Raw genomic sequence first — 18,709 nt, 5'->3', positions numbered from 1 at the left:
AATGGATCTCTGCTTCTTATAATAGTTAATACTGTACCTGCACCTGTAAGTGTGAAGATAAGCATCTAGTGAACATAATGCCCAAGCTCTTACTCTACCTCATGAGCTTGATTTCTTTTATCTCTCTCTCTCTCTCTCTCTCTCTCTCTCTCTCTCTTTTTTTTTTTTTTTTTAACAAAAAGGTTTTTATTGGTTTTAGAGAGAGAGGAAGGGAGAGGGAGAAAGATACAAACATCATCGGTCAGCTGCCTCCTGCCCCCTTCCTTCCTCTTGGGATTCGAGTCTGCAACATGGGCATGTGCCCTGACTAGGAATCGAATCAGTGACCTCTGTTGCATGGGTTGACACTCAACCATTGACCCACACCAGCCATGTGCTTTTATCTCTTGTTTAGTGTCCAAAATTATATAAAGAATCTGACCCACCTCTTCATGTTGTGAAGACAGTGTAGTATAGAGTTTTTAGATACAAAAGTCTAACATTTAAAACAAGATTTTTGCATAGAGGGCAATGCTGAAGCTAGCTTTGTATTGAATTAAGGTTCTCTGCTTATAATATATTAGAGACCTGATGCATGAAATTTGTGCAAGAGTAGGCCTTCCTTTCCCTGGCTGCCGGCCCTGGCTTTCCTCCAGGATCAGCTTCCTGCTGGCACTCAGCTTACCTCGCACAGTGAGGCCCTGCCCACCCTCCACAGCCAGCTGGCCACTGGTGGCCTAGGCCTCCCTCTGTGGGGCGATCATGTGGCAATGGCCAGCCCTGACCAATTGCATCGTACCTGCCTTGGCTGGCCTGGCACCAGTGATCATAGCGTGATCCCCGATGGTCGTCCCACTATTTGGCTGTTCAGTCGATTTGTATACTACACTTTTATTATTTAGGACTAGTGGCCTAGGTGCACAAAATTTGTGCACATTAAAAGGGGATTCATTAGAGGAACTATAATATTTTAATATTACTCTTTGCCCTTTCTCTATAACAGAAGTGTCAGAGATGAAAGAAAATTAGTAAAATGTATATGAAAATCTTCCTCCTGTCAGAGTCTGGGGTGCACCGTAGGACCCAGAGTCAAGTCCTCATCCACCCACATGTTCCTCAAAATTGCACAAGACCCAGACCCAGCCACCCCTCCCCCCAACTGGGCTAGACCCAGACCCAGCCGGTCCCAGCCTTGTCAAGCCCCGCGGGGGGTGTGCCTTGAGGTCCCCTATTAAGCCCTGCTGGGTGGCAGATGCAACCTGAGATCCCCTGTCAGCCCCGCTGGGCAGGGACCATAGCCTGAGGTCCCCATTAAGCATACGGGGGTCGGGGGGTGCGGCACAGCCTCAGTTCCCTGCTGATTGCTCATTAAGGCTCTTTACAGGAACTTGGCCTCTGCTGTGGGTGCAGTCATCTTGTGTTACAGAAACCCTGCCTCCACTGTGGGCACAGCCATCTTTGTGGCGGAGTGACAGTCTATTTGCATATTCCCTCTTTGTTATATAGCGTATCACTTTATATGTGCCTACAGTTTCAAGTTTATTTCAGTTCCCTCTTTCCCATCTGAAAAAAACACTGCCAGTAACTCAGTAAGGTAAAGAGATTGCAGTTGACTTCACAAAGATATGTCTCTTTAATGGAATTTAGGCATAGGGGGAAAATTTGGTGTGATTTCAGTATCTGAGAATCCCTATTGAGCACAACAAAAATCATTTTTATAAAAATGACAAAGGTGTCCATTGTTAAATCTCCCTGTTCCTTTTATCATCTTTCCAAGATTGTTTTCTAATTGTTATTTTCTCCCCCTTCCAAATCCAGGCTGGCTACAATAAACAACAATCAAGATGTCCAGAAAAGGGAGCAGCACAGATGGCAAAACAGACTTAGCTAATGGTAAGGAGCCAAAATGAAGGTGAAGCTATTTTTGTTTTATCACCTTAGATTCTCCTCCCCCAAAGAGAGTGGAGACATGAATTTTAGTGGAGGGAAGGAAATCTTTCCTTTGGAATTCTGAAAGGTAAATGTGGATAAGACCTAGGAAATGCTCTTAAAAAGGAGAAAAGAACATCTAGTTGATGGTGGGAACAAGAGAGTTGCTGGGAAGGTGACGTTGTACAGTCATAATGAGAAGTCTCTTACCATGGTAGATCATAGTTTAATAGAGATATTAGATAAGAGATGAAGATAGAACATAAACCGACTGGAATTGGGGTTTTTTTCCTGCCTTCTTTCCATTCATCCATTCATGCTTCCTTTTTTTTTTTTTTTGCCAGTGTAGCCAAGTAGCTCTAGTGCAGGTTTGAAGGCAAGATATGAAGATTCTGATAGAGTTAGCTACTACCTGAGTTATTCAACCAATGCTTTAACCTTGAGCCAGTTTCTAAACTGGGGAAATGTCCATCAAATGGATATAGTAGTTGGGTACCACAGTGTCCAGCATTTCTCAGCACCTTGCAGGTCAGGATTATAGGCTAAAATCTATTTGATGTGATTGGCAGAGTAATGAAATTGATGATGGGGGAAGTGAGGTTTTTTTCTTTTCTTATCGCTGTGGCTCATATTTATTGGGCTTAGTTGCAAGACACGGCATTCTAGAGGGTTTGAGGTGTATAATTGATTTGGAGTTTTGCCATTAGCTAGATCAGGGATTGATAAACTACACCCTGTAGCCCAAGTCTAGCCTGCCACTGTTTTTATAGTTTTTTGGAACACAGTCATGCCCCACCCATTTACATAGTATTTATGATTGCTTTTGTGCTACAGGAGTGGAGTAGTTGTGACAGAGATCCATTTGGCCTATGAAGCCTCCAATTTTTACTCTCTGGCCCTTGGCAGAAAAATTTTTTGCTAGTCCATGACCTAGATCTTGGTCCTTGACTATAAGGTCCTCTTTCTGAGCTTGTGGAATGCTCTCACCTTTATGTTAATGTGATAGAATAGCTCCAAAATTGTCTTTATTTTTATTTTTTTAATATATTTTATTGATTTTTTACAGAGAGGAAGAGAGAGGGATAGAGAGTTAGAAACATCGATGAAAGAGAAACATCGATTAGCTGCCTCCTGCACACCCCCTACTGGGGATGTGCCCGAAACCAAGGTACATGCCCTTAACTGGAATCGAACCTGAGACCTTTCAGTCCGCAGGCCGATGCTCTATCCACTGAGCCAAACTGGTTTCGGCTTGTCTTAATTTTTAAATCATGATTTTAATAATAAATGCTAGGGGTTTGGCCTTTTATTTTTCCTTTTCCACAGAAGTGGTAGGTGTAGTATGATATGCCAGTGGTTCTCAATCTTTTTAATGCTGCGTCCCTTTAATATAGTTCCTCATGTTATGGTGACCCCCAACCATAAAACTGCTAGCAGGGTCACCTAAGACCATTGGAAAACACATATATTTACATTACGATTCATAACAGTAGCAAAGTTACAGTTATGAAATAGCAACGAAAATAATTTTATGGTTGGGGGTCACCACAACATGAGGAACTGTATTAAAGTGTCGAGGCATAAAAAGGTTGAGAACCACTGTTTTATGCCTTCTCACACTCCAAATCTTAAACCAATTGCATTTGGGTATAGCAGTTCTGACCATTGTAGTTTGTAGGAGCAAATTGCTACACTGTTCCCCTTTATCAGCAAGTTCCTACTAGCCTGGTTGTTCTCACACTGTGTTCATAGTTGAGGTGCTTTTTGAAAAGAGCTGTTTTTGCCTCCCAACTTTCGGTTACTACTTGAACCAAATCACTTATATTATCAGTTTTCTGTATTGGGTTTTGTCTAAGAGTTCATTGGAAAAGGAGTTCCATTGCTACAAAGATTTTCAGAAAGTACTGCTCTAATCTAGATGAGTAAACAGTAAAGTGCTCCAGTCCTTTGAATTTTTAAACATTAGAGTGGTATTACAGTTGAAAAGCTCATACCAGAATCACCTATAGTTGGTCTCCCTTTCCTAACAGCCTTTACTTTTGGCAAGATAAAATTTCTATTTAAAAAAGAAGGCTGTTTTTTGATAGAATACAGTATCTAATTGTAGGGGATTATATTACGTATTCAGTACGACACAGTTGTTTTATAACTACCAACAGGGAGGGTCTAGAATCTAGAAGATGGTGAACTTGTTTCTCAGGTATCAACTGTAGTACCTCCTCTTCTTACCATTTTTATGTATGCTTCCTGATAGAACTTTGTCTCAAACAGTTTGTATAACCAAAAATAGTATTAAAATTATTAAATTAATGGAAATAAGTCAGAATACCTATATTAACGAAAATTGACCAAGAACTCATTCAAATGATTACAATTCCCACTTTTGTACTTCCTTCTGGATTCTTAGTAGACCTTTCAGTTTAGAATTTGAGAGGTGGGAAGTAGTGGGAAATAGTCCAACTCCTTACCTACTATCCTAGTGATTTTATTCATTTATTTCTCCATCTTTTTCTGAGAGATAGCTATGCCAACTCTTGCAGGGATGGCTGTTCTTTTTTTTTATATTTAGTTTAATTATTTACTGTAACTAATGAATTCCCAATCCAGCAGAACTGAGCCTAAGGTATAAAGCATACTTTCCATACAGTTTGCCAATGCTTTGCCTCTTGAGAATTTATTATATTCTTAGATTCTCCATTTCTTCAGATCTGATGAAATAAGTACTTTTATTTGTGTGTAGCTTTGATCTTAGTCTTTTCAACTTCTTATCCAAGATTCCCTCTCAGAAAAAACTTTGACCAAAGTTGGTTTCTGGGTCTTTTGATGTGACAGTTTCTTAGACTAAGGCAGGAAAATGCTTCTAATCACTATCCTATTTCCTTCTTTGTTCCCCCCACCCCCCAACTACCCATGTTTCATTTACATGCAGGAAGCATGTCTAGCAGTCCAGAGGAGATGTCTGGTGCTGAAGAGGGGAGGGAGACATCCTCAGGCATTGAAGTAGAGGCCTCAGACCTGAGCTTGAGCTTGACCGGGGATGATGGTGGCCCCAATCGCACCAGCACAGAAAGTCGAGACACAGATACAGAGAGCTCAGGTGAAGACAAGGACTCTGACAGCATGGAGGACACTGGCCATTACTCCATAAATGATGAAAACCAAGTCCATGATCGCTCAGAGGAAGAGGATGAGGAAGAAGAGGAGGAAGAAGAGCATCCTCGGCGTCGTGTACAGCGCAAGCGGGCCAGCTGTGACCACGACTCATCAGATGATGAGCGGGCCTTGGAGGACTGGGTGTCCTCGGAGACATCAGCTCTTCCCCGACCTCGCTGGCAAGCTCTTCCTGCCCTTCGGGAGCGGGAACTGGGTTCAAGTTCCCGCTTTGTATATGAGGCTTGTGGGGCAAGAGTCTTTGTGCAACGTTTCCGCCTGCAGCATGGGCTCGAGGGCCATACTGGTTGTGTCAATACCCTGCACTTTAACCAGCGTGGAACTTGGCTGGCCAGTGGCAGTGATGACCTGAAAGTGGTGGTTTGGGACTGGGTGCGGCGGCAGCCGGTACTGGACTTTGAGAGTGGCCACAAAAGCAATGTCTTCCAGGTGAGGCAGGGGAGCAGAATGGCAACTGAGGAAATCTGGCATGAGTTAGATGAATCTGAGCTGTTCCCTATATTGAGAGCTGGTAGAAAGTTGCAGGATTTAGACATCAAACTTGATCCTTTCGTGGCTCTCATAATGCCTTAGAGGAGTTAAAGGCCTATGGCAAGCTTTTCTTTCCTTGAGCATAAAGACTGTTGGAAGTCTCATTATAGATAGAGTGCTTAGAAATTATCAGGAAGGAACCAGATGTGCTCTGGTAGGAGGCATACTGTGTAAGAGCAGAGACTATTGAGCCAGACTGGTTGGGTTCAAATCCTAGCCCTGTCCTTCACTAGCTGTGTAATTTTTGGCAAGTTATTTAACCTCTGACAAGTTTATCTATCATGTAGGTCTAATAACATAGAGGATTATGAGGATTAAATAATGGAAGCTAAGCAGTTAGAACTGTGTCAGGTACTTAGTAAACATTTGATGTTAGTTAATATTATTGTTATCTGAAGATTTTACTCATCAGCGAAATACATCATATTGGTATAGACCATTTATCTCTAAGCATGTTCACTCCTTTCCCAACATCCCTTTAATTTACCTTTTAGCAAATTTTTCTTTACTATTCTCCCCTGGAGGGTAGATTACTAGTTCACCTGAGTACTTACCCTGTACCAGTTCAATCTTCCAGAGTCAAATGAAATGCTCTTTTATGTCAGAATTTTTTCCCCTTACTCTAACTTATGGAAGAAATTAGACTTGAATCAATTTTGTTAAAGCTGGCGAGCTAAATTTTCATCTGTTGTGAAACAAGGGGGCGAGTTAGGGTTCTCATTTTTTTTTTCTTCTCAAATTTATCTCCTGAATTTCTTTTGTGTGTGCCTTTTTTTATTCTTAACACCCCAGGCAAAGTTCCTTCCTAACAGTGGTGATTCTACCCTGGCCATGTGTGCCCGTGATGGGCAGGTGCGGGTAGCAGAGTTGTCTGCCACACAGTGCTGCAAGAATACGAAGCGTGTGGCCCAGCATAAGGGAGCGTCCCACAAGGTAAGTAAATCTGCCCCGAAGGATGTGCAATTCAGCTCCTCTGTGGATCTCACCAAGGTCTTCTTGAATCTGTATTTAATGTAGTTACCTTCCTCCTCCCTTCTTTTAATCCTAAGATTTGTACATAAGAAGGGAGAGAAAGCAGCCACCATCCTAAACTTCTTGGAAGGCAAGTATTTGAGAGATCTGTAAATCTTGCAAATGCAATATTAATTGATTATACTTAATCCCTAAGCCAAACAGGAGTGAGTTGGAGATCATTGAGGTCTCTTATGCCTTCCAAACCTTTAAAATACTCTGATCACTATTGCTGGGAGCTCTATTTAGACCTGGGAATATAGACCATGTAGTCATGGTGGCAGCCAGTGAGGAGCTGCCTCGTCTCAGAGTGGGTACCATGTTCTTCCATGTCATGGAAAGACGATGGTCTGCTCTTAAAAGCCTAAGCAAATATATAGGTGGACCTGGATGGCTCAGGCAATGTGAAAATTATGTATTTCTGTGAATCTTAAGTGTACCTCCAAGTACACTTATTTTTAGAACTGAAAATAGGGAAATGAAACTTAGGCACCCTTTCTCTCCCCACCTAAGGGTGGGAAATTGATTTTATTTGTGAATGAGCCTTAATCTCTGATGTTTTCCTTTGGTATCACTGTCTGTTCAAATCCTTTGGGGACTTAGTTAAAATAGCAAATCACCTGTCCTTTTGACTTGTATAAACAAGCTGTAAGTAATTTACACAGAACAAGAGAGGATGGACTTATTAAATTATCTCCTTTCCTGCTGAGACATTTTAAATGCAGCCCTTCTAAAGATAAAGGGATGAACTAAAATAACCTCTAATTCCAATCTTTAGAAACCTCATCTTTGCCCTTTTTTTTTTTTTACAGTTGGCCCTAGAACCAGACTCTCCTTGTACGTTTCTATCTGCAGGTGAAGATGCAGTTGTCTTCACCATTGACCTCAGACAAGACCGGCCAGCTTCGTAAGTATGCTAGTAGTATTTTTACAGAACTGGCTCTCTTGGCCTTGAAAATATTCCACATGGCGTAGGTAATGCTCAATTCTCTGGTCCCTCAGAATGGTCCCTTTGTTCCTATGAGAAGCAGATAAGGGTTTAGGAATTCCTTAACTTTGTTGATATTTGACTGTTCCTCAGAAGTGAAGTGCCATTCAGTCTTTTTGTTTCTAAATCAGAGTTCAGTTATCTTATTATATGTGGGCTTTAATAGCCGTCCATTATCTTGTGTACCACTCAACTTACCCACAAGAAGAACTTACTCTACAAAGCAGCTTAGAGATGTGGTCCTGTGTAGTTCCAATTCAGTTACGTATCAAAACATGTAAACAAATGATTAATTTTGAACAAAAATATTGGTATATATTGAACCCCATCATATCACAGCTCCTTTTTACATTGGTTTTAGACTCATGGGTAAATTATATTCTTTTTCAGCTGTGTGATATCATAGCATCTTGTTTGGATCCCGGCGTCTTTGTGTGTGTATGTGTATTTTCTCTCAAACACGCACGCATGCACACAGGAAATTCTAATAAAGAATATACAGACAAAATGCTCTCTCATACACACCTCCCAGGTCCCCACTTTTCTGGCTGTTGGCAATCATTGCTAACAATTTTAAATACCTTTCCAATCCTTTTTGTTGTATACTTTTGTGTGTCTTAATATACTTTTATGCAATCCTTTTTGTATACTTTTCACCATAGATAGGATAGTTAATATAGAAACATGTCTACAGTTCGCTTTTTTCATAATATGCTGTATTTTGTAAATCTTTCTCTGTCAGACCATAAAGGTCTACTTCATATTTTAACCATGACATATATATTATAACATGGCATACTACAGTTTATTTAACCATGACCTTGATGATGAATTATCTAGGTTATTATCTTGTTAGTCTTAAAAATCATTATAACATCTTGTATGTCAGTAGCAAAATTAAGGAATGTATGACACTGATTTATATAGTATACATGTAAAATAGTATAAATTAATTTAGGGAATATAAACGTAAGGCTGATTATTTTTAGACATAAGTATAAAAAAAGTTGTCTAGATTGTGGAAGAGTCTCAAAAATTACTTAAACGATAGAAATGTGTTTTTTTTTTTCCTTTAAATTTTATTTTATTTTTTATTTATTTATTTATTTTTACATATTTTATTAATTTTTTTTTGCCCCCCTCCCTCCCTCCCACACATCCCCTCCTTCCCCAGAGTTTTGTGTCCATTGGTTGTACTTATATGCATGTATACTAGTCCTTCAGTTGATCTATTATCTCCTCCAGATCTTCCTCCCCTCCCCACTTTTATTTGACAGTCTGCCTGTTTCTTTACTTTCTCTATATCTGTCTCTTGGTTCATCAGTTTATAATGATCTTTATCATCCACCAATGAGTGAGGTCATGTGGTGTTTCTCCTTCATTGATTGGTTTATTTCACTCAGCATGATGCTCTCCAGTTCCATCCAGGTTGCTGCAAATGATGAGAATTCCTTCTTTTTTATGGCAGCATAGTATTCCATTGTGCAGATGTACCATAGTTTTTGGATCCAGTCATCTGCTGACGGGCACATAGGCTGTTTCCAAATTCTGGCTATTGTAGATTGTGCTGCTATGAATATAGGGGTGCATATATCCTTTCTGATTGGTGTTTCTAGTTTATCGGGATACGATAGAAATGTTTTAGGCTTGCAAAAAAGATATACTGCTTATTTATATAAACCTTCAAGAGCATGAGTTTGGGGAGCTATTTGGCTTATACTGGAAAAGGAATAGGACTGGGAGACAAGGGATCTGCCTTCCAGTGCTAGCCTGCAATTATTCAGCGTTGAGAAAATAATTCAGTCTCTTGAACTGAATTTTTGTTATTTTCAGTTCAGAAGTTCTGTGGTTCTATGATGATAGTGGAACATCAGCAAGTTTTCAAGAGGGGAGAGGAAGGGCAAAGATGCAAAAAATAATGAATTTATTTGGTCTGCTCTGGTGAAGAGTTGTGAAACAGCATGAGATCTTATCCTGTGGCTCAAGGTCAGAGGAAAAGTATTGTTAGGCCACAGGGAATGGGAATCTGGTTCTAGTAATGGCAGAGAACTCAGTTTTGGTAAGTCATTGTATTTGGAATGAAATGATAGCAGAAAATCTGGCTGAGAGATGACCAAAGATCTGGGTGACAGATGGGATAGAAACTAAGAGGGGGAACGTAAGAGAAACTTCACGTAGGAGGATGCCCAAATTCTGGATTTGGGGAATAAGATACAGTGAGCCTTCAAAAAGGTTTGCTTTAGGGATTGAAGGAGTAGTAGAAGGCTGGAATGAGGTGGGGGCTGAATGTGAAGGTTATGGCCAGGCATTGTGTGAAGTTGGCATAGGGGAATTTTTCTTTTGTGTATATACAGGGTGGGGCCAAAGTAGGTAGTTTTTGTATTGAAAATAATATAATAATCTATAATAATAAAAGCATACTATGCTAGTTAGACCAGGCAGCCTGATGACCTTCTGGACGAAGCCGGGCTGCAAGGGCCAAGGCAAGCCTCTGTGGCTGCGAGGGCTGAGCTCCTTGCATGAATTTGATGCATCGGGCCTCTAGTTAATAAAAAATGAAACAAGAATATACTTTGTTTTGGGTACTCACAACTGTAGACCTACTTTTGCCCCATCCTATATGATAGTTGAGTCTCTGGGAGCTGGTGAAATTGGCTAACATCTTGGGAAAAAAGTTGCATTTGGAGCTCTTGGTAAATACTCCTTTAGCCAGTGGAAAAGCCAGTTTGAGATAGTCCTCAAAGGAATTTTTTGGTCTGATCTGTAATTATTTTTCCATTTTTGCTGGAACATGCCTGCTCTTTAAAAAGTTGCAAATTTTAAGACAAAACTTGGTGGATTTGTTTCATATGGCTTCTTTTGTATGCTACTTCCCTCTGCCATAATTAATCTTTTTTTTCACTTGAGGATATATTTTTATTGATTTTTAGAGAGGTTAGAGAGACAGAGAGAGAGAAAGAGAGAGAGAGAGAGATAGAGAGAGAGAGACATTGATCCGTTGCTTCCCATATGTGTCCTGACTGGGAATGGAACCCACAACCTTTTGTTGTACTGTATGATGCTCCAGCCAACTGAGCCACCTGGCCAGGGCTGATTAATCATTTTATTTTATTTATTATATATATATACACACACACACACACACACACACACACACATATATATATATTTAATAAGTTTTTATTCATATTATTACAAGTGTTCCTTTTTTTCCCCCCCACCATTGCTCTCCTCCACCAGGTTCCCACCCCACCTTCTGCCCTTTCCCCACTCCCCATTGTCCTCATCCATAGGTGCACAGTTTATGTTCAGTCTCTTCCCACGCCCCCCTCTCCCCTTTTCCCTAAGAATCGTCAGTTCACTTCCCTTCCATACCTCTGATTCTATTATATTCAACAGTTACTATTGTTCATCAGATTTTTTTTTTAATTTCCTTGGTTTTTAGATTCACTTGTTGATAGTTACGTATTTGTTGTTCATAATTTTTATCTTTGTTTACTTTCTCTTCTGAAAGAACCCCCTTCAGCAATTCATATAATTCTGGTTTGGTGTTGATGAACTCCTTTAGCTGTTTTTTATTAGTGAAGCTCTTTATCTGGTCTTCGATTCTGAGTGATAGCTTTGCTGGATAGCTTATCTTTGGCTATAGGTTCTTACTATTCATCACCTTGAATATTTCTTGCCATTCCCTTCTGGCCTGCATGGTTTCTGTTGAGAAGTCAGCTGACAATCATATAGGTGCTCCTTTATATGTAACTACCTTCTTTGCTCTTGCTTCTTTTAATATTATCTCTTTGTCTTTTGCTCTTGGAATTTTAATAATGATGTGTCTTGGTGTGGTCCTCTTTGGATTCCTTTTGTTTGGAGTTGAGTGCGCTTCCTGGACTTGTAAGTCTAATTCTTTCACCAGGTGGGGGAAGTTTTCTGTCACTATTTCTTTCAGTATGTTTTCCATATCTTGCTCTCTCTCATCTTCTGGACCCCCCATAATTCTGATGTTGGTTCGCCTGAAGTTGTCCCAGAGGTTTCTTACATTATCTTCAATTTTCTGGATTCTCTTGCCTTCTAGCTTCTGTGGAGGAGTGTCTTCTGGCTCTTTATGTTCCAAATCTTTGACTTGATTCTTGCGATCTTCCCTTCTGTTTTTAGGACTCTGTAAAATATTTTTTATTTCAGACAATGTATTCTTTATTTCTTGTTGATCCCTTATCATTTCTTATTGACTCCTTATTAATTCTAGTTGATCTCTTTTCATATCCTCATAGGTCTTATCCATCTTTTCTAGGAAATTCTTGAAAAACCTCTATATCCAGACGCTTTTTGTCCTCCATTTCTTTCGTTTGTGATCTATTTTGTTGTTGCATTTCACAGTTACAGATGGGACGGGGTTTCAGGGTGGAGCCTGCAGCTTTGGCTTCCGTCAGCCCCGCCCTATGCGGGTCCTTCAGTGCTCGCTGCCAGCGCCTCTGAGGGAAAGGTGCCCTCGATTTTCGCCTGCTGCCAAACAGTCTATGCTCTCCCCAATTGAGCCCGGTATTGGGGTTCAGTTCAGTTGGAAGTGGAGTTGGAGGTGGTATTCAGAGCAGTCTGGAGCCCAGTCTCCTTCCCGTCAGGGCAATCCTGCGGCACAGCGGACCGTCCTTCTCTGCGCGCAGTGTGCGCGCCTCCGGGACCTCCTTTCGCCTCTCCCCGGGGTTCCGCCTTACAGCCCGGCTCCCTATGGCTGAGCCTGAGTCCCCGGGGTCTGGCCTAGAACTGGGGTTCAGAGCAGTCAGGGGCCCAGCACAAGTTGGAGTTTTGTCTCCTTTCCGCTAGGGAACGCCCGCCAGGCACTCCGCCTCCCCCTCCTCTCCGGCTCCGTCCTCTCCGCTCGCTGTGTCTCCGTACCTTGGGCTTTTCCAGCTCCTCCGCGCCTCCTTCTGGTTATCTCCTTGCTTCTCGCTGTAGAATTTCCAGTCAGTCAACCTTCCTGTAGTTCTGGGCAATGTCCGTTTTATATTTTAGTTGTATTTTATTGAAATTATTGTGTGCGGCTGCGGCTAGGTGTTGACCTGGTTACAGCCATCTTGGATCTCAATATTTTTAATATATTTTATTGATTTTGTACAGAGAGGAAGGGAGAGAGATAGAGAGCTAGAAACATCGATGAGAGAGAGTCATCGATCAGCTGCCTCTTGCACACCCCCTACTGGGGATATACCTGCAACCAAGATGCATGTCTTTGACCGGAATCGAACCCAGGACCCTTTAGTCCCCAAGCTGACGCTCTATCCATTGAGCCAAACCAGTCTCGGCCTGATTAATCATTTTAATAGCACCATTACATATTCTCCAGAAAGCTCAAGGTACTCTATGCATTTTTCCATTGGGGGAGAGAATGTTTAAGTAAATAAATTGCAAGATGGAAAGATTAAGTTATGTCAGGATTACATGACAGTAGAGTCAGTACTTCATAATCAATCCTCACAGTTTCTTCATTTCGCTTCCACATGGCAACCTTTATATTTGACCCTTTTGAAAATCCAAATTGTTAAGGAAATAGGATAGTCCTGTGAAAAGGAGCAGCTACTTTTCCCTGTCAGAAATCCAATTAATACCATCTCTTCTCATTGCTGGTGTGTTCCTGAAACTTTCTTGATATGTTTTCTGTCTAGTGTTTTTGAGGGGTGTGTGTGTGCGTGGGTGTGTGTGTTCCCTAATGACATTCCTTTTTAATGACCTCTGTACACTATTCTTTTAATGGAAGGCTGCAGAGATTTTTCAGAGCAAGTAAAATCTCTCCACTTTGCCTAGAGCAGGTTTTGGCTGAGGGGATGCTAAAAATCATTTCTTTATAAAAAGCTTGTTGTCAGGATTATATTTCAGTTTCCATAGCAACAGAAATGAGCAAAAGCTTAGATTAAAAACAAAAGCTAAAGCCCAGTTCTTTCCTTTCATGTCTTTCCTTTTCTATAAATTGACTAATCTTTATGATGTCATATTTGACCAGTTGGGTACTGAGATCTGGGAAGAGGATTCATAGTGCCACCCTTAAAGTAGGACAGATTGCCGAGACCGGTTTGGCTCAATGGATGGAGCGTCGGCTTGGGGACTGAAAGGTCCTGGGTTCGATTCCGGTCAAGGGCATGTCCCTTGGTTGCGGGCATATCCCCAGTGGGGGGTGTGCAGGAGGCGGCTGATCGATGGCTCTCTCTCATCGATGTTTCTGGCTCTCTATCTCTCTCCCTTCCTCTCTGTACAAAATCAATAAAATATATTTAAAAAATAAAAAAATAAAAAAATAAAGTAGGACAGATTATGGCTATTAGGCAGAATCTTCTGGGTAAAACTGAAATTTCATAGCATTTCCTCAGCCTGAAGCCCTGGTAAGAATCTCCTTTTTTTGGTGGTATGACGAGATGAATAATTTAGACATTATTTTCCAGATTTAAAAACCACTGTTTTGCCCTAGTTGGCTCGGCTCAGTGGATAGAGCGTCGGCCTGCGGACTGAGGAGTCCTGGGTTTGATTCATGGTACATGCCCAGGTTGTGGGCTTGATTCCCAGTAGAGGGTGTGCAGGAGGCAGCCGATCAATGATTTTTTCTCATCATTGATGTTTCTATCTCTCTCTCTCCCTTCTTCTCTGAAATCAATAAAAATATATTTTAAAAAACAAAAACAACATACCACTATCTTCAGCGTGATCACTTTGTAAGTTATATAAATGTCTAATCATGGGGTTGTACATCTGCAACTAACATAATATCTATGCTAACTCTAAAGAAAAAAAAATATATAACAGCTCTATTTTCATAAGAATTTTCTCCTCTCCTAATTTATTTCAGATCAGGGAAGAAGAATGCTGTTTTCTTTTGGATTGCCCCTATGCTAGAAAACTGTGGCTTGTCATTCTGTTGTGCATTCTATTTATTTATTTTTTGTTAATCCTCACAAGAGAATATTTTTCTTTTGAATTTTAGGGAGGAGGAGAGACAGAGAGATAAACATTGACATGAGAGAGACATATCAATTGGTTGCCTCCCACATGCACCCTGACCAGGGCCTGGGATCATGCCTGCAACCGAGGTACGTGCCCTTGACCAAATCAAACCCAGGGCCCTTCTGTCTGAGGGCCAATTCTTGATCCACTGAGCCAAACTGGTCAGGGTTGCTGTGTGCATTTTAAACACTGGATTTTTTTAAGTGACACTTGCCTGGAATGTAGGAGATAGACTCTGATCTCAAGGTCTTTTCTGTCCACTGTTTTGTGATTCATCTTCCCCCTCATTCCCTGCTCCCAGGTGATTAGGAACGTGTATTTATGAATGAAGGATGGAAAGATGTGGATAGTATTGTCTGTTTAATGTTAGGTTATCATGTTGGATTCCAGCTAACCTGGGAACTACCTGAAGAACAATACTTTCATATGCCTTTAACTTACACTTCTTGAGGAACACCAGAAAAATGACTTCACTCCAGTTTGTTTGTTTTTCTACATCCCCAAAGGAGCATTTAATGAAAAAATGGGAAGGGGGTTTTCGCCTTATGTTCAAAACAAACATTACTCTCCCTGCTGTCACTTGCCATGACCATCTGTATCTTTGGGAGAATATAACTTTTATGCTTTTCTACTCTTAAAGGAAGCTGGTGGTGACAAAAGAGAAAGAGAAGAAAGTGGGGCTGTATACAATCTATGTAAATCCTGCCAATACTCACCAGTTTGCAGTGGGTGGACGAGATCAGTTTGTAAGGTGAGTCTGGCTTTTCTGTGTCTTTCAAAAGGGTTTGAGACTCTGATGCGTTTTGTACTGTCCCTTTGGAAAGGTGTGAATTGCCTAGGAATTCATTAACCACCATCTTGAGTTTTTTACTCTCTTCCAAAAGAGTTTAGCTCCTGGTGGGGTATTCTCCCTAATGTAACAGTCTCTGAGAGATGGCTTAACATAGGAATAATCAAGTTTTAAAGATCTTTGATGAATTGACCAAGGTCCCCACATAGCAGTTAAGACATAATCTCAAGTGTTGTATTAGTAACTCCCACCATTTTCATACATAAGTTAACATGCACTAACATGCTTTGAATGCTGGTTTATGACACGGAAATGATTTGACTTTGGAGTACTTGGAGTACAATGCTCCCATTGTCTTAAACCACTTTTCTTTGTAGTGATATTTTTGTTACTATGAATATCTGTTGTAACCCTGGCTATTAATGTATATATCCTAAGGAAAATGGACTTCATGGATTTAATTTCCAGGTACATCAGTTAGTTTCCTTCTGGTCCTTAGCCATAAACTGTATTCCATCCCTGTCCAATTGGCTTATTTTAACTATGTATTTATTTTGTTGCTGAGGGATTTCAGTTTGAAAAGGAGGAGGAGAGGGGATCACTAGAGAATTGAATGACTTTTTGTTTTCTTTTCCTAATGGTGGGTAAAAATCGTTATCTTCCTTTAAATGAGACCACATTTTTATAACTATATTCTGAAATTAATTTTATTTATAAGAAAGGTAATAAGAAGAAGGATAAAGAGTGTTAGATACTAAGGAACACAGAATAGTCCGTACACCAAAATATTAAAATTTAAAAAAATACATATTTTATTGATTTTTTACAGAGAGGAAGGGAGAGGGATGGAGAGTTAAAAACATTGATGAGAGAGAAATATCAATCAGCTTCCTCCTGCACATTGGGGATGTTCTTGGAATCAAGGTACATGCCCTTGACTGGAATCGAACCTGGGACCCTTCAGTCCACAGGTTGACGCTCTATCCACTGAACCAAACTGGTTAGGGCCGAATATTAAATATTTTTTACTGATTTACTGACTTGCTGAAGTTTATGTGGCTTAGTGACATTTGAGATCAGTGATTTAAACTTATGTATAAAGAAAACAACTTGATTAGCAGGTAATATATATTTGCTGAAGAGTAGTAATTGGTAATACAACAGTCTCTTTTTTTATTTTAATTTTTAAAATATATATTTTTATTGATTTTTTTACCAAGAGGAAGGGAAAAGGATAGAGAGTTAGAAGCAGCTATGAAAGAGAAACATCCATCAATCAGCTGCCTCCTGCACACCCTCTACTGGGGATCGAGCCTGCAACTAAGGTACATGCCCTCAACCAGAATCAAACCCAGGACCTTTCAGTCCATGGCCCGATGCTCTATCCACTGAGCCAAACTGGTCAGGGTTATTTTTGTATTTATTGACTTGAAAGAGAGGATGAGAGGGGGAGAGAGAGAGAAAGAGAAACATAGATTTGTTGTTCCACTTCTTTATGCATTCATTGATTGAATCTTATATGTACCCGACAAGGGATCAAACCTGCAACATTGGCATATTGGGATGACACCCTAAACAAATGAACTGCCCAACCAGGACCCTATTCCTCTTTTTTTGCTCTGGTTCATTCATTTCCTGGATATTCTCTTTATGTAGGATATTAAACAAGGGATTGTCGAGAATATAAGCATAAACTGACTCATTTATCTAGCATTTACTGAATATCTGCATGTGCTAGATACATCGTTAATCTCTGCTTTCAAAGAGGATTCTGGAGAAACCTGTGTGAGGATTACAAATACTAATAAACCCAGTATTACTCATCTAGTAAGTGGCAGAGTTAGTATTTGAACTCAGGTCAGACTCCTTAAATGTAATAATAACCATTCCACGGAGAAAGTATTAAAGACAAATGGGAAATTAGTATTTCCGTGGACAGTATGTTTAGAGATAGCAAGATGTGATACTGTATGTTCACGGAGAGCATCGTTTTTACTGGTTGTTTTGTATAATGTGTGGGATCTTTGAGAAGAAGTAGGCAGCCATACTAAGGAGTTTAGACTTTTTTTTTTTTAGTAGAAAATACAAAACTACAAAGAGATTTAAGCAGGAAATTTATATAAAATTTTGCATTTTAGACATAATTCTAAACTGAAGACAGTATAAGCAAGGAAATTCGTTTAGGAGGATACTACATATCATGCAGGCAAAATTTGATTAAGGATGGAGAAAATAGATGTAGTCAAGAAATACACCCAGTGAATCTAATTGACAGAAAGGAAATTAGTTCTATAGGAGAGAAAGTACTTGATTTCTATCTTGATCACTTAAATTAGGGTAATGCCATTAACAGAGATTTAGGGGAAAGGGTAAGTTTAGAATGAGTTTAATTTTAGAAGAAGGAAAATGAATTTACTTTGGGCATCTCATAACTTCAGTTGGCACATAGATATACATCTGGAGCTCAGAAGAAGTTTGGGCTGGAGAGTTAGGTTTATGAGACGTGTTCATAGAAGGTAGTTAAAGCATTGACAATGGAATTTGATCACTGATGGGAAGTATTGATCAGTCTTCTCTCCCCCATCTCCCTTTGAATCTCTGGCCTCTTTGAGAATATATGGAGACCCATCTCTCTGGAAAATATACATAAGTACAGTTTCTGGATGTTCACATACTACTTAGATGCTAGGTTAAAATTTCCTTATATAGCCGAAACCGGTTTGGCTCAGTGGTAGAGCATCGGTCTGCGGACTGAAAGGTCCCCGGTTCGATTCTGGTCAAGGGCATGTACCTGTGTTGCAGCCACATCCCCAGTAGGGGGTGTGCAAGAGGCAGCTGGTCGATGTTTCTCTCTCATTGACATTTCTAGCTCGCTCTCTCCCTTCCTCTCTGTAAAAAATCAATAAAATATATTTTTTAAAAATTTCCTGATATAGAGTCAGGAGAACTTAAGACTAAACCTCTGTGGAAGGTCAGTATTTAAGGGATAGACAAAGAAGGACAGGCCCAGGAACAACATACAGGAGTGGTTGGACATCAAGGAAGAAAAGTGTTTTAGGTGAGGGAGTAATGAACAGTCAGGACAAGAAAGGCTGAAAAGTATCTTGTTGGCATTGGCAATTTGGTTACTGATGACTTTAGCCAGAGAAGCTCAGTGGTGAATTGAGAGCCAAAGCTAGGTGGGTATGGTGTAAGAAGTGAATAGGAAGTGAGGAAGTGAAAATATTGAATGTAGATTGCTCTTTTCATAATTTGACTCCAAGGAAAGGACAATCAGTAGAAGGAGAATTTTTAGAAAATGGACAGACAGTAATGAGGAAGAGGTTAAG

General features: G+C 40.2%; 1 protein-coding gene across 5 annotated transcripts in view; it reads left to right on the top strand.

Moving 5' to 3' along the window:
* Positions 1-18,709, top strand: part of DCAF8 (DDB1 and CUL4 associated factor 8) — a 49,691-nt gene that overhangs the window by 20,782 nt on the left and 10,200 nt on the right. For all 5 annotated transcript variants that reach the window (XM_036442711.2, XM_036442710.2, XM_045582986.1 and 2 more), the window contains 5 exons: positions 1,798-1,872; positions 4,838-5,508; positions 6,403-6,543; positions 7,434-7,528; positions 15,231-15,341. In XM_036442711.2, the coding sequence (XP_036298604.1) occupies positions 1,824-1,872; positions 4,838-5,508; positions 6,403-6,543; positions 7,434-7,528; positions 15,231-15,341 (1,067 nt within the window). In that variant the 5' untranslated portion in view covers positions 1,798-1,823. The remainder of the gene's footprint in view (positions 1-1,797; positions 1,873-4,837; positions 5,509-6,402; positions 6,544-7,433; positions 7,529-15,230; positions 15,342-18,709) is intronic.

This window comes from Pipistrellus kuhlii, unplaced genomic scaffold, assembly GCF_014108245.1.
Source record: "Pipistrellus kuhlii isolate mPipKuh1 unplaced genomic scaffold, mPipKuh1.p scaffold_m20_p_18, whole genome shotgun sequence".
Lineage (NCBI taxonomy): Eukaryota > Metazoa > Chordata > Mammalia > Chiroptera > Vespertilionidae > Pipistrellus > Pipistrellus kuhlii.
This window is presented reverse-complemented; position numbering and strand designations above follow the sequence as displayed.